Source organism: Drosophila kikkawai, chromosome 3L (genome assembly GCF_030179895.1).
Source record: "Drosophila kikkawai strain 14028-0561.14 chromosome 3L, DkikHiC1v2, whole genome shotgun sequence".
NCBI lineage: Eukaryota > Metazoa > Arthropoda > Insecta > Diptera > Drosophilidae > Drosophila > Drosophila kikkawai.
In genome coordinates, this window is record NC_091730.1 from 35,975,207 (window position 1) to 35,991,398 (window position 16,192).

General features: G+C 39.0%; 1 protein-coding gene across 1 annotated transcript in view; it reads right to left on the minus strand.

Annotated features, from left to right (window-relative positions):
- Positions 1–4,925: 4,925 nt before the first annotated feature.
- Positions 4,926–16,192, minus strand: part of LOC108073243 (piezo-type mechanosensitive ion channel component-like) — a 186,104-nt gene continuing 174,837 nt past the window's right edge. Inside the window, exon 7 of the mRNA XM_041776315.2 lies at positions 4,926–4,970. Coding sequence (XP_041632249.2) covers positions 4,941–4,970 — 30 coding nt within the window. The 3' untranslated portion in view covers positions 4,926–4,940. The remainder of the gene's footprint in view (positions 4,971–16,192) is intronic.

A 16,192-nucleotide genomic window follows, 5' to 3' on the forward strand; every position in this document is an offset into this window, starting at 1 on the left:
TGTTCAGCAAGCTCCTTACGAAAAGCTCCCGCCTCTCCATGGCAATCATCCGCCTCTCCTTGGCACTCATCCGTCCTTCATCGCTACTCGTCGCTCCAGCATGAACGATCTACGCAGCGCTCTGACGCCCCTCCATACCATCGTCCTGTACGGGTTTATTGCAACCAGAGTGATTGCAAGGGGGGGGGAGAATGTTTACGCCAGGAGGCCCTGCTCCCCCTCTTCCCACCGAGCGTCCAAAAGCTCAAGCGCTCCCAGCTTAGGAACGCTCGCCCGCTCTCCGCTCCTCGGTATTCCTGATCGCACGCCCCCGTGTTCCCAATCGTCGCTCGCTTCTAGGGACGGCTACGCCGCTCCAATTCACGGTTCTCCCGCACTCGCGCCGTTAAGCTGGGCTTCTCGGTCAGCAGCGGGCCTGAGGCTAAGCTAAGATTGGTACCCAAACGAACTTCAATAAATGTATGCAACGGGCGCTCCAGCCAACGTCATCTTTGACCCCCGAATTTCTGGTATTTCTTCTTCGTGGGACAAATTTTCTACTGATCCTTTTGCGGAGGATTTCCTGGCCACCCCCCTCCTGAACAAAATGTACTAGGTATTAAGTTGAAGTCCTGTCTAATTTTAACCCCAGTGACCAGGGCATTAATAATAGGGTAAGGTGGGGTGAATCCGACCTAGTAAATGGCTTTGGCTATAAAATGCTTATTTTACATCGGATCAAGTCGTTATATACCAAATTAAAGGTTCGACTTTTGCGCAACTTTCTATGCATAGCAATTTATTCATACCTCTGAAAAGTTTTGAGATACAAGCGTTTTACGAAAAAGTTCATTTTTGTTATGTTCAAAAATGATGGGGTAAACCCGACCGCCTATGTTTTTGGTTGATTTAGTACAGATATAACCTAAATATAGGTTTTGCAATGATATATCAATCAATGTTATGTTATATAATGGTAATAAAAGATAATAGAATTAAAAAAATTAAAATAGCAAAATAATTAATCAGTATCATCTGATTCGCTGCTCAAATTGCCCCACCACGTAATTTTTCATAAAAACGCAACTAAAAAAGAAATTATGAAAAAAATGAACCAAACTTATATGCACTTTGTAGGACTTTATGCACAAAAATGAAAGTCAAAATTGTGAAAACAAACTTGTTGTCGTTTGACCATCTCAATGTTGACTAATAAAATGGTGTCATACCACCATTCTCATTGTTTTCGATGCTCTACACGACAACACTAATATTAGTTTGCGTAGTGCTTCCGATTTTCGAAAACAGAGGGAGGTCTGGTTTACCCACACTGTCGGCTTTACCCCACCTTACCCTAAGTATTTTATTTTATACTTGTAGCACTGGGCTAATTTTGTTGAAATAAATGAACTGAAATTCACCGGCGAAAAACAAGATCAGGGGCAGGGACACAACAAAAAAACCAACGCCTGCATTGGATGCCTTCTTTCTTTCCCGAGTTTGAGCGATATTCAGAAGTGGTCTTGAACACGCCTTAAGTGAACTGTGTCATCATCATCAAATTAACAAATCTGGAAGTACACACATACACTTGCTCTCATATCTCTGCGTACAGGACAATAAAAAATCAGGGATCGCAAATAAGAGTTATGAGTAAAATAAAAGTTACTACCAAAAAATTGAGCTGGAAAGATGAAATATTTAGGTATACCATAATTTTTGAAGGAGTGCTCAAAAATAAAATAAACTTTTATAACCAATTTTTATTTTTTAATTGCGCTTTAACTCTTATTTTTAAATTTTAATAAAAAAGTTGTAGAATAATTATTATTTTTCAATTTGTATATAAAAGTTGAGTTATATCAATTATTTGAAATTTTTAAAATAATAATTGAAAATTAAAATTCTTCTCCAATTTTTATTTTAAAAATTGAAAATATAAATTGAATCGCAATAACTTTTCAACGGAGCGGTATATCGTAAAGGTTGACATATATAATTAATCTACGCTTCAATACCTTTCGTTTGATGTATATATTGTGGTTATTGCTTATGCATAAAAATATTCCCCAAACAAACAAGGATACTAAAATACCTTGGCAACAGCACCGTAAACGACGCTCCAAAAGATCCCGTAAATGTTTGATTGGATTCAAGTCTGGTGATTGTGAAGGAGTTTGCAACTCTTCTTTTGTATTATACATTGTATGCAGTGTGTTTCGGGTCATTATCTTGTTGAAAAATAAAGTCCCCTTCCAGACCTTACAGTCTATCACTTTCAACCAAATTAGCCTTTAGTATGTCAATATAGGCCCTATCAGTGTTTCCACAATGAGGGGAAATTCCCCTTTTAAGGGGAATTTGTATACCCTTGCAGATTGGTTTTGATGTTTATATTATAGATTTAAATGCTGAAAACACTCACAAAACAGAGTTTCATTACATTTTACCTATACTTATTATGTTTACAGTTTGCATTCCCAGCTTTACATATTTTATACATTTACCGTTCGCTTCTATGGCAGCTATAAGATATAGTTGTCCGATTTTTATGAAATTTATACCAAAATTCTAGAATAATAAAAAAAAGCTTATATCTCAGAGTAAATAAAAATGCGTTGAACAACGAAGCTATAATTTTATTTCTATTAATTTCCCGATCGTTCCTATGGCAGCTATATCATATAGTCGTCCGATTTTCATAAAATTTTTACCAAAATTCTGAAATAATATAAAATGACCATATCTAAAATGGCCATATGCAAAAATGTTTAAAAACAGCAAAGTTAAAATTATTTTTCTAAAAATGTATCGAACATTTGTATGGCAGCTATATGATATAGTCGTCGGATCCGGCCCGTTCCGACATACATAGCAGTGAGAGTATATAGAAGACTATATGCAAAGTTTCATTCAGATAGCTTCAAAACTGAGGGACTAGTTTGCGTAGAAACGGACAGACGGACAGACGGACATGGCTAGATCGACTCGGCTGTTGATGCTGATCAAGAATATATATACTTTATAGGGTCGGATACGTCTCCTTCACACTATAATACCCTGCAAGGATATAAAAATAATGAAGATTAATAGTGTATAATTTGGCAACGTGGAATTTACTTTTTTTTTTTTAATTTATTGCTGCTCTGTAAATTTTCCAGCCCTTTAAAGTTAATTTATCGAAAGTCAACATTTGACGGTACAAACATCATCAGACCACTGAGAAAACTATTTTTTTCCTTTTTTAAATCAGATCTGATTTCACATCAAAAAATACATTTTCAAATCGTTTTTTAAATCGAAAAAATCTTTCGTTTTTGGAAACCGGAGCACCGGTTTCTCGTTTTCAAACACGAAAACGAAAAAATCTTCCCATTTTCGATTACCGGAGCAGGGCTGATAAGCTTTTTTTGTTATATTAGAGCTTTGGAGAAAATGTAAAGCTGGGAATGTAAAACTGTAACTATCAAACTGAAAACATAAGTATAAGGAAAATGTAATGATCTTTGTTTTTTGTGTCTTCCAAATATGTTGATGCCAAACGTAAAGAACCACAGAAGTATCAAGTAGGGGATTATGATATGTTGAAAAATTTTAATTCTAGTAAGCTTATTCCGAGGTTGTAAGGGCCTTATGCAATTGCAAAGGATATAGGGAATGATAGATATTTGATAAGAAATGTACAAAATTTTCAGAAAACACAAAAACCGTATGAGGGGATATGGCCAGTACACCTTGGATTGATACAGAAGGAAATGAATTAAATACAGAAGGAAATGAATTGCATGTAACGAATAATGCATTAAATTTAAATGAAAATTGTGAAATATGTAAAGATTATGGTAGCAATGAAGATAAAAATTAAACCTAATTTACGAAACAATATGAATAGTTATATATGTTAAGACAATTGTAAAAATGATAATGAGGATAAAGGAAAAAAGATTGTATATAAAAGAATAACAAGAGCTACGTCGGCAAGGATTGGGAGATCCTAAAAGTCAGGACAGATCTCAACAAAGCTGGTAGCTAAAACTGATTCCTGTTTTGTCCTTGGCGTGATAGCGTCCCAAGGATCGATCTTGCAGATCGTCCCGTTCAAAGCATGAGTTTCCAAGCCTTATCTGAATTCTAGTTTTGAGATATAACGGACCTAACTCAGCACTTTATGCTCCTGAAAAGTTACTCTGCCTGAAGTTTTTGCGATACGAATTCCAACGAATCTTCCTAAGTGAACCTGGGTGTTCTGTCTTCACGCATACATAGAGCCCTCAATAGCTTATAAGTCGAGCCAGACGAAAAAAAATGCTGGCCAAAAGCCATGTAATAGGGCGTTGCTGCTCAGGTATTCGTCCCAATCCTTCTGGTCCTCTCTAATATACATATGACCGTATTGTATTTTCAGTTTCTATGGAATATAAGCGGAAATGTTCGAAATATTTCAATAATTTCGGCCAGTAGCTAATAAACAAGATATACGGTCACAGTATTTCAAAAAGGTTTTTTTTTACTTTCATAGCGAACGGTCATGTTTTTGTTGGTGGAACGAAACACCCAGTTAAAAATACTTATAAAATATAAATTAATATATTAATAACTTTAAAGGAAGGAATGGTTGTTTTTAAATAATGCTATTTAATTTGATTACTTAAATGGTCAAAATTAACCATATAATTAATTGAGACCACCGGAATTAAAACAGTGAAAAGTGTGGAAGCATCTTAGATGCTTAGATTTGCTTAACTCTAGCATTTTTTGCCTTTTTCTGGCTTAGAAAACGGGCAATTGTACATATAAAAGGCAGTACTTTGCGTTGTTTGCCAATTACCAAAAACACAAGTTAGCTGCTTGAGCAGTGAGAAACGATGAGAAAACGAAACATTCCGATAGCAGAAATTTGCCGAAAACCGGAGCAGCTAAAAACGAAAACGGTTCGATTTCGCCCAAAACGAATCCGATTATTACAAAATCCGAAGCCGCGCGAGGAATATCTGGAAGGAAAGAGAAAATGTTATAAATATAAGTGAAGTAAAAATGAACATGGAGTAGAGTACATTTTATTTGGAAGGAAGTAAAGGAACCGGGGAAATGGGTGGGTAAGTGTGTGAGTGTGTGTGCAATAGGGGCAGCTGCAGAAATATGATGACATGCGAGCCGGCTGCATAGCAGGGAGGGATAAGCATGTGGCCTCCAGTTCACCAGGAGGAGTATTCGTGTCGATTAGGTGTGGAATAGTAGTGTGAGTGATTTTTGTGCGTTTAAATGTAAACCGCGCAGGTTACAGTGTTGTAACATCGATTCTCGATAATTATTGTTATGTGTGCGGTGGGCAAGGGTTAGGGAGCCCACGGCCCGACGAGACAGCTATCCGGAGCCTGCCCAGGTCCATCATCTGGACATAACAAATATACGGTCTACTTTGGCAGCTGTATATGACGCAAAAGTACTATCGACTGAGATGCGGCTTATGATAGCAAAGGCGTACCTCATACCTTCCCTAAGTTATGGGATAGAAATTTTCGGGAACTCTGATGCTGCCTTCCAACACAAATTAAACTTTCATTTAACAACATTGCAATATACATATGTATGTAAGTAAAGTACAGTCAGGGTTATCGATGATTGTCAACGTGCCTGCCAGCAGATATGGAGGCGATACCTTTAGAGGTACATCTCTAGAGTAAATCACTAGCGTCGGAGAAGAAAAACAGAGAAGAAGCAGCGGTACGAAAAGCAGAAGTCGTCAAGTTGGAGTCAAATCGTCAAGTAGTCATAATAGTCGTCGAGGGATCAAGTTCGAGCATTACAGTCGAAGGGTCAATCGTCGGAAAAGTCGTCGATCAAGTCGTCAATAAGCAGCAGTCGTCAGAAGGAGCCAAAAGTCGCCGTCGCCGTTGATATCATCACCCTAATTCATTGTACTTGTACATCTATAGATTATCCAGCATTTATTATTAATAAACAGGCTATTATGCCTTACATGTATATGTCGGCGAGTTGGTTACTAAGTACAAATTTGGAATGCTTGTTTCCATAGCAACAGAATTATTCGGCATGATCAGATATTTGTAGCCCTGTAGGAGTCGCTGGCGTGCTGGCGCAATGACAGTTGAGCAGGTAACAGGACAAGGACAGAAGACAGTCTATTGCCGAGTGAGATCTGTTCGTCTGTCGTAAAAATAGGAAAGAGAGACGGCTAAGATTGCCTAGGATTGTCGTTTGAGTGAAAAGTGAGAAAGGGTGACAGGGCCAAAGGAAAAGTGGCGTGATGCGATAGGCGAACAGAACTTGCTAGCTTGACTACGGCTGAACGAAATGACTGTTTTTTGGACATCAGAAGTGGGATTCACCACAGCCTTGCGGACATTTTGATTTAGTGATTTACGATCGATATTAAATGTAGTGATACGTTTGTGGACACGCTAAAAATGTTGCAAGCATTAACAGTGCAACTGGCGTGCAATATTGACACAGTGTAACCTCCCATTGCCGCAGGCGCATCGGAAGCTAACGAAACCACGTAGTGCGAGAGCCGTAATCAGCATGGTAGTGCTTGGCAGTGCATCTCAATGGCGTCGAGACAGCTCGAACCCATGTTGCCTATTTTTAATCAACGAGTATGTCGGTGTATAGAAGCCGTTTGGTGACGCCTTTACTAACGAGTTGGAAGTCGTTGAGCGATGAGGAGATAGTAGTCTTGTTTGTTCTCGCACTCGTTGGAAAAGAATATATACAAGGTGAGTTCCAAAGTAAACAGGACTTAAAAAAAAAGACAGAACAAATAGTTTTTTCGAAAAAAACAATTTTTGTTATTCAAAATAGTCTCCTTCTGCTTTAATACAGCGTTTTGCACGGTCCAAAATAATTTCGAACGAGTGTTTTAGGTCGTTGCCCGGGATTGGGACCAGTATGCCGGTGCAAGCCTTTTGAATGGCCTCTACGTCTGCATAACGCTTTCCTTTCATCGGCAAATGCATTTTTCCGAAAAGGTAGAAGTCAGGTTAATATGGTGAGTGGTTGATGGTTAAAGTGTGATTTTTGGTCAAATAGTCGGACACAAGCAGAGCAATTTTTGGACTTTAGTTAATTAGTGCGGAACAAACCGTGCATACACCTTTTGTAAGGCCAAATGTTCGGTTAAAATGCGATAAATCGATGTTTTGGAGATGTTCAATTCTATTTCCATGTATTTCGATGATGATTTCGGCTGATTTTTTATGAATTCATGCAAAATTTCGATGTTATTTTCCGTGATCACTGATTCTGGTTCGCCCACATGTTCATCGTCATTTATGTCCTCACGACCACTTTGAAAACGTTTAAACCACTCGTGGACTCTGCTACGGGATAGGCAATCGTAGTAGTAGTAGTAGTAACTAGTTATGATTCGAGCAAGCAATTTACTCTGAAAAACCGAAGTAGTTAATGAAATAAGATGTGATTAACAATGACAGCGAGCTAAATTAATAATAATAGGTTGCCTAGAGGAAATATTGAACAATTTTGTGAATAACTTCATATATCGAATTATGGAATATACTGGTGCTTTAGAAATTCGTCTAGTAGACATAAATAGAACAGTGCAGAGGTGTCCTTACAGATATAGCGTGAACTTAAAGTTGTTGGTTAAATAAAGGTTAAAGGTTATTCGCCTATTTGCCTTTCCATTTGCGAGCCCTATGCTACAAAAGGTTGGGCCTAGACCATCGAGAGCAAAATTCGAACATGATTCCGAACAGTAACCTTTGCCGCTTATGTCAGACTCTGTGAAGTAAAATGTTTCTTAAGCTTAAATCAGGTACCAATTCGTGAGGGTCCTGTTGGAAAAAATAATTTGGTCTGAAGAATGTATCTTCTATCTTTTTCATGCAATTGTTAAAGCGTTTGGAGTTTATCATAATTGTTTGCGATAGTTTACATAGGTGACGTGTTAATCAAGGCAAACTCGGAAGAATACACTTTCAGAAGACTGAAAATTGTGTTACATGTGTTGACTGTACCAGGGTTCTCTTTTAACGTTGCCAACTATGGGTTTCCTGCTACGCAGTATCTGGGCTATGAGGTACGCGGTGGAGGAATCAGACCCAATTCATAGAAAATCCTTACGATAAAAGTCTGTCCTTTCAATCGGTGCAACTAGTGACCGCCGTAAGACCATTTATTGAATTGGCGTCTTATTTTCAAACAATTGTGCCTCGATTCTCTAAGATCATAAAACCGATTCTTTAACTTCAAGTGATTTTCAGAAATTAGAAGCGACCTTTATGTTGTTGAAGTATATTAGTAAAACTATATTCCTTGTGGAATCCAAATACCATTTATATGAATTGCAAATATTTGCTGGCGTACAATTAGTCTAACATTTTTGGCATTATTTGCTCAGATTAGAATTTGTATTTTATTCCTATTGTATCGTTTCGCCAAGCTTTGAGTTGGACGTGCTTTATATCGCTCTACATTTATTCAAAGTTTTCTTAGTGAAATCCTATTTATCAAAACCCAAATTTTTGGCAAGTGGTCGGTGTTTCCGTGAACTTCATAATCAATAAACAACCGGTCCTTTGTAAATAAAGTCTGTGACTTTATCGTCGTAAAACAATTTCGATTTTACAATTGCCTTGCCTTCCTATTCTTGTGCATTGTGTTTACCGCTTATCGCTGCATCGCCTTGTATTTGTTGTTGGCGCTAGCTAAATCAATAACACAAATTTCTTATTTTTTGGCGCTTAGATAAAAGCTTTTATTTGTGCGCTCTTCGCTTTCTGTTTTGATCGGTCTGTTCGCCGCGAAACTTAAACAATTTTTTTTTCAAAAAAACAATTGTATAATTTGTTTTGATCGGCCATCTCGTCGCGCAAATAAATTAATCCAATTCGTAATTTACTTGGATAAAGTATTTTTTTATTCCAATAATGGCTACGTGTTGTTTCCCTAAGTGCCCGAACGGCCAAAAAATTTCTTCGCGGCATGTCACTGTCTACTGCTGGCTCTGTGATAATATCGCCCACATTGGATGCGCCGATCTGGGGCAAAATGGATCGCGTATCACCGACCGCATTCGCGAAAATCCTGGATTGGACTGGACGTGCCCGAGCTGCCTGCATATCAAATCCGATATGCGGGTCTTCATGAGGCAGACTCACCTGGAGTTTCAGTCGTTGGCGGCCGGCTTTAAGGAGTTGTCAACTCGCTTCCAGAAGGCGGAACACCATTTCAAGTCGCTTAAACTGCTAAGTGACCCCGCAAACAAAAACAAGAGCAACCTGTCTGAAAAGTTCTTATCTCTTCCAGACCCTGAATGCCCCCTTATGCAGTTCACCCCACGTGCCAAGCCTGCAGCCGTGGATAACGGCTCTGGTGATGATGCATCATCGATCACAACTTCTATGGTTGAAGATCTTGTCAGGCCGTTGGATCAGCAGCCTGTCAACGTTGTCCAGGCGTCCACGTTGCACGCTGCTGCCTCTGCTGAAGTTGCTGCACCAGTCCCCATTCTCGGAGGGGGCGAAGCCACCATGCTCCCGGTTCAGCAGCCTGTCTACACCGATCAGGCATCCACGTCGCGTGCTGCTGCCATCAACGACGCGTCGGTGGTGTCAAATCCCAACCCAGTGGCTCCCCCGGTGGTCACTATCTCGGTGCCGGCCGTTACCAGAAGCGGCCCCCAACAGTCGACAATTTCTGGCGTTGCCAAACGCGGACCGGTGCCTTTGGCTGGTGTTGCTCCGAAAAAACAGATTTTTGTTTCCCGCCTCAATACAGATGCTTCTGAGGGCGACGTTAAGACCCACTTGAGCAGCAAATTGAATGTTTCTGTTACTGAATTTAGTGTCTCCAAATTCAATTTTAAGGAAAGACGTGATATATCTTCGTTTAAAATTACAATTTCTGACCAACTATTTTCTAAGGCTCTTGATCCTTCTGTGTGGCCTAAGCATGCAATTGTTCATGAATTCGAACACAAAAGTACTCCTCGTGCTCGCGGGCCTCAAACTCCCTCAACTAGGCCTCCAAAAAACTAATAGACTCTTTTGTTCTTCACTATCAGAATGTTCGTAGTTTACTTGGCAAGCTCAGTAGGCTGCACGTCAATAGTGTCTCTTTCGATGCCAATGTTATTGTCTTTACAGAAACATGGCTCAACTCCTCTGTGTCTGACTCTGAGATTTTTTCAGGGAACTATGCCATCTTTAGACGTGATCGTCCTATACGGACAGGCGGTGGTGTTCTCATTGCGGTTAAATCCGATCTGGTTTCCAATATCATTTCTAAAACTGACACTGATATAGAGTTTGTGGCGGTTCGCATCCAGGTTTACGATTATTCTATCTACGTTTCATGCTCGTATATTCCACCTAGGTCTGACACTGATATTTATATGCAGCATTTATTCTTAATTCAAGAAATTCATTCTTCCCTTGGTATTAATGACCACCTTATCGTCACGGGTGATTTTAATCTACCCTCCATTTCCTGGATGCCCTTACCTGATTCAAATGTTCTTGTTCCCACCTCACCCCACGATTTAATTCATGGTCTCATTGACCATTCATTGGGACAATTAAATTTTGTTAGGAACTGCAGTAATAACGTCTTAGACCTCATCTTTGTCTCTGAGTTTGCCAATGCCTACGTCACTAGAATTGACCCTCTTTCTAGTCCTGAGGACGCTTATCATCCCACTTTGGAGCTAACCCTCGAACCACACCATTATTATTGTGTCCGGAAGCTGAGCCTGCAACGTTTCGTTGCTTTCGAAAAGCTAAGTTTACAGAAATGAATCACCACTTATCCTTAACGGATTGGACTTTCTTGAACTCCACAGAGGATCCCTCAGACATTGTTAAGCGTTTCTATGAAATAATGTACTCAGTTTTCGACATGTATGTCCCTTCATTTCCCTCACCAGAAGTTTCTCATAAGCCCCCTTGGTTTTCTCGTCGGCTTTCATATCTAAAAAATCTGAAATCCAGACTGTTTAAAAAGTATAGCAAATCTGGTCTTCAAGTCGACCATTCGAGATATTTAACTGCTCGTACAAATTTCCTAGCACACAATTCTGAATGCTACAGAAACCACTTAAATCGGTGCAAAATTGAGTTTCAGGCTAACCCGAAGCAATTTTACGCTTTTGTAAACTCGAAACGGAAATCTCAACAATTTCCTTCATGTCTTCATTTCGATAATGCCTCCGCTTCCAATGAGCCTGATATTGCGAACCTGTTCGCAAAGTTCTACCAGACTACATACTCACAAACTAATTTCGATAATAACTCAGAGTATTCTTTTCCACTCCCGCATTCCAATTGCATTTTTATGCCTGTAATCAGCGAAGATGATGTTCTTCATAATCTTAGAACAATCAAACTTTCCTTTTCCTTTGGTCCAGATCTTGTACCTAGCTGTGTTCTGAGAAATTGTGCCAGCTCATTATGTAGACCATTGTCTAGACTTTTTCAGTTATCACTTCAGCATTCGTTTTTCCCCAAAGTTTGGAAAGAATCGTTTATCATTCCGCTTTATAAAAAGGGCAGTAAATCTAATATTGAACACTATAGAGGTATTGCAAAACTTAGTGCGATTCCCAAATTATTCGAATTTCTAATTACTACTCAGCTTCAGCACCAATGTAGCTCAATAATGTCCCCCTCACAGCATGGCTTCATGAAACGTAAATCAACGTCTACAAATCTCCTTGAGTTTGTTGCTGTCATTAGAAACGCATTTAAAAATAACACCCAAACCGATGTTATCTTTACAGATTTCAGCAAAGCTTTCGATTCGGTGAATCATCAATTACTGCTGAAGAAACTTTGTCTGTTGGGTTTTCCGGTTACGTTGATCAAGTGGATTTCTACTTATTTGTCGAACCGTACTCAAAGAGTTGCGTTCAAGGGTTCATTCTCAAACCTTGTTCACGTGACTTCTAGTGTTCCTCAAGGGAGCCACCTCGGTCCTTTTCTATTTGGCATTTTTATAAATGATCTGCCCCAAGTTATTCTCCACTCTTACGTCTTGATGTATGCTGATGACGTAAAACTATGTTTGCCTCTTGTGAATCCTGACTCTGCTCAGCTTTTGCAAGCTGATTTAAACAACATGATGTCCTGGTGCACTCACAATTTATTGTTTCTTAACAACTCCAAATGTAAATACATGTCGTTTTACCGCAGAAATTGTTTCCAGGCTAACTATTCCTTAGGCACGAGTGTTCTTGAACGTATCCACTCTGTAACGGATCTTGGTGTTCTATTTACCCACAACTTGAGCTTCACCGATCACATCGGTATAATTGTTGGTAAAGCAAAGGGTGTTTTTGCTTTCGTAAAACGATGGTCTAATGAATTCGATGATCCCTACCCTACAAAACTTTTATATATATCCCTGGTTCGGCCCATACTCGAATATTGTTCGTGCGTATGGTCCCCTCAATATGCAAAGTATCAGGATCTTATCGAATCGGTACAGAAACAATTCCTTTTGTTCGCTCTTCGGGGTTTAGACTGGAACCCACATCGCCACCTTCCTCCGTATGCCGACAGACTACGCCTCCTGGACCTGCCCTCTCTTAAGGATCGTCGGACCTGCCATGGCGTGATGTTCCTGCATAAATTAATAAATGGATATATTTTTTCCAGTAATCTTCTTAAACAAATACGCTTTTCAGTTCCTTCTAGGCCATCACGTTACTTTCGGCCTATAGCTTTGGATATTTGTAAAACTAATTTCGAGGCACACGATCCTTTTCGCGTTTTATGTTCGCTTTACAACGACATGTACTCTCTGTTATATTTTGAAATGTCATTAGACTTTAACAAAAATAATATCTTAAGACACCTATCCTTGCCTCTGACCACCTGATGTGAGTCGGAGCATATCATTAAAAAACACTCCTTATCCGGTCTGAGGTAAGGATATGGATTTAAAATGGCAGATATTTGCTATTCTTAATAAATAAATAAATAAATAAATAAAATAAAATAAATAAATAAAAACGCATGCAAAATAAATATAAAACAAGAAAGGAAGCTAACTTCGGCACGCCAAAGTTTGTATACCCTTGCAGATTGGTTTTCATATTTATATTATAAATTATAATGCCGAAAACAGACACAAAACAGAGTTTCATTAAATTTTACCTATACTTATTATGTTTACAGTTTGACAGTTACAGTTTTACATTCCCAGCTTTATATATTTTATACATTTACCGATCGCTTCTATGACAGCTATAAGATATAGTTGTCCGATTTTTATGAAATTTATACCAAATATCTATAATAATAAGTAAAGCTCATATCTCATAGTAGATGAAAATACGTTAAAAAACAACGAAGTTATAATTTTTTCTATTACTTTCCCTATCGTTCCTATGGCAGCTATAAGATATAGTCGTCCGATTTTCATAAAATTTATACCAGAATTTTGAAATAATACCAGAAGCTCATGTGTCAAAGTAGATTAAAATACGTTGAAAAACAACGAAGTTATAATTTTTTTCGATTAATTTCCCGATCGTTCCTATGGCAGCTATATCATATAGTCGTCCGATTTTCATAAAATTTTTACCAAAATTGTGGAATAATAAAAAAAGGCTTCATCCCAAAAATGGTGGAATAATATTAAAAAACAGCCAAGTTATAATTTTTTTTCCAAAAATGTATCGAACATTTGTATGGCAGCTATATGATATAGTCGTCCGATCCGGCCCATTCCGACATATATAGCAGTGAGAGTATATAGAAGACTATATGCAAAGTTTCATTCAGATAGCTTCAAAACTGAGGGACTAGTTTGCGTAGAAACGGACAGACGGACAGACGGACAGACGGACAGACGGACGGACAGACGGACAGACGGACAGACGGACATGGCTAGATCGACTCGGCTATTGATGCTGATCAAGAATATATATACTTTATAGGGTCGGAAACGTCTCCTTCACTGCGTTGCAAACTTCTGACTGAAATTATAATACCCTGCAAGGGTATAAAAAATAATAGAATGTAACTAAATAATAACTACGATAAATAAATAAGAACGCATGCAACATTAGACTACGGTGATACACTACGAGCTAACTCAACAAGTATTAAAGTTTTTAGTACAGAAGGGCTATCGCTACGAATTATAATGTCAGAGAGGCGGTTGTAATCCGTACATAAAACCCTAAAGGGTTCATGTACTTCAAACTCCCGCCTACAGAGACTTACTACTAAAGGGATAAGGGTTCTAGATGTTAGTCGGGGAACGTGGAAGTTAAGCTGCCCTAAAAGAAAGGGGTTATGAAGGAATACGACACCAAGCATCGTTCTACGGTTAGCTAGGGAGGGTAAGTTAATTAATAGGAGTCTACTTGAATAGGACGGTAGCCTCTAATCAGCATCCCAAGGTAGGCCACGGAGGGCGAAAAGTGAAAAGTTCTTTTGTACAGATTCAATACGGTTAATATGGATTCCGACTTGAGGACTCCAGACGCATGAACCATACTCCAATATAGGGCGAACTAACGAAGTAAAAAGGGTCTTCGTTATATAAGGGGAATAGAATTCCTTCGACCACCTCTTAATTAAACCGAGCATGCCTTTGGCTTTACTAACCATGCAGGAAATATGTTCAGAGAACGAAAGTTTAAGGTCTAAGCGAACGCCTAAATCATCAACAAGAGATATTCTTTCAAGAGCGCAATCATTTAGCATATATGTGGCAGACTGGGGAGTGACACGTGAAAATGTCATCAGCTTGCATTTAGAACTATTGAGATGTAATAAATTAGCACGATACCATGCTTGAAAGTTATTAAGATCCGATTGCAGGTCTGACTGGCAAGAGCTGTCCTTATACTGCAAGCATAGCTTAACGTCATCAGCGTACATAAGTACTCTAGAATTCGTTAGAACCAGCGGGAGGTCATTGATAAACAATGTAAATAGCAGCGGGCCGAGGTGGCTACCCTGTGGGACGCCAGAAGTGACTCTGAGGAATTCGGATAGAGCATTTTTAAACAGAACCTTTTGAGTTCTGTTACTCAAATAGCTCAAAATCCATTTAAGAATATCGACAGGAAACCCGATTAAGTCAAGCTTCCTTACAAGAAGAGAGTGATTAACCGAGTCAAAAGCTTTACTGAAGTCTGTGTAAATCACGTCGTTTTAAAAGTTACGTTGGAAACCTCTAGTAACGAAAGAGGTGAGTTCCAGAAGATTTGTAGTGGTCGATCTTCGCCTCATAAAACCATACTGACATGGTGAAATTACGAATCTGTATAAATGCTGCAAGTGGGGAGTAATTACATTCTCGAAAAGTTTTGGAATTGCCGACAACTTAGAGATTCCTCTATAGTTGCTGGCGTCCGATTTGCTACCTTTTTTGTGGAGAGGAATGATAAATGATTCCTTCCAAATAAGGGGAAATTCTGAGGTTTCTAAAGATAAGATAAACAATTTCAGAAGGGGATTGCACAGAGCTCCGTCACAATACCTGAGCACGCAGCCTGGTATTCCATCGGGACCCGGTGAGTAAACTGGTTTTACACGATGAAGATCCGAACTAAGGGAGCTTTCGGTTAAAATAGGACTGCAAATTAGGTTCGACTTGGGCAAATCAAAAGAGTAAGTCTGATCTAAGCTATTTGAGGAACAATACGTAGTTTTGAAAAACTCGGCAAAGAGATCGGCGATGGCCTGATCAGAGTTTGCTGTAGCGTTCTTGAACGAAAGCGATGAAGGATGTAAATTGGGTTTTCGCTTAGTGTTAACAAAGTTATAAAACTGTTTCGGGTCCTGCGTGAACTGAACCCTACAACGAGTTAAATAACTTTTATAACATTGCGCGTTAAGCACGGTGAAATTCGACCGAGCACTAAGATATCTTGAATGAACAGTAGGAGATCCGGTGCGTTTATAGCGATTATAAAGCCTAGACTTAACGTTTTTAAGGCGTGTCAGCTCTTTGGTGAACCAAGGTGGTTTACCAGAAACCGACGGATAGGCTAAAGGAATACACAATGCAAAGAACGAATTCATGGCACAGTAAAAAATATCCACGGCGGACGCCATGTCAGTACATCTGTAAAGTTCAGACCAATTAAATTGAGAAATCAAGATATCTAGCCTTTGAAAATTTGCTTTACGAAAGCAGCGAACTTTAGTCGCTGAGCAACTCAAAGCAGGTTTGGTCTTTACGATAGTCCCCAAATCGAAAGGTCTTCGGG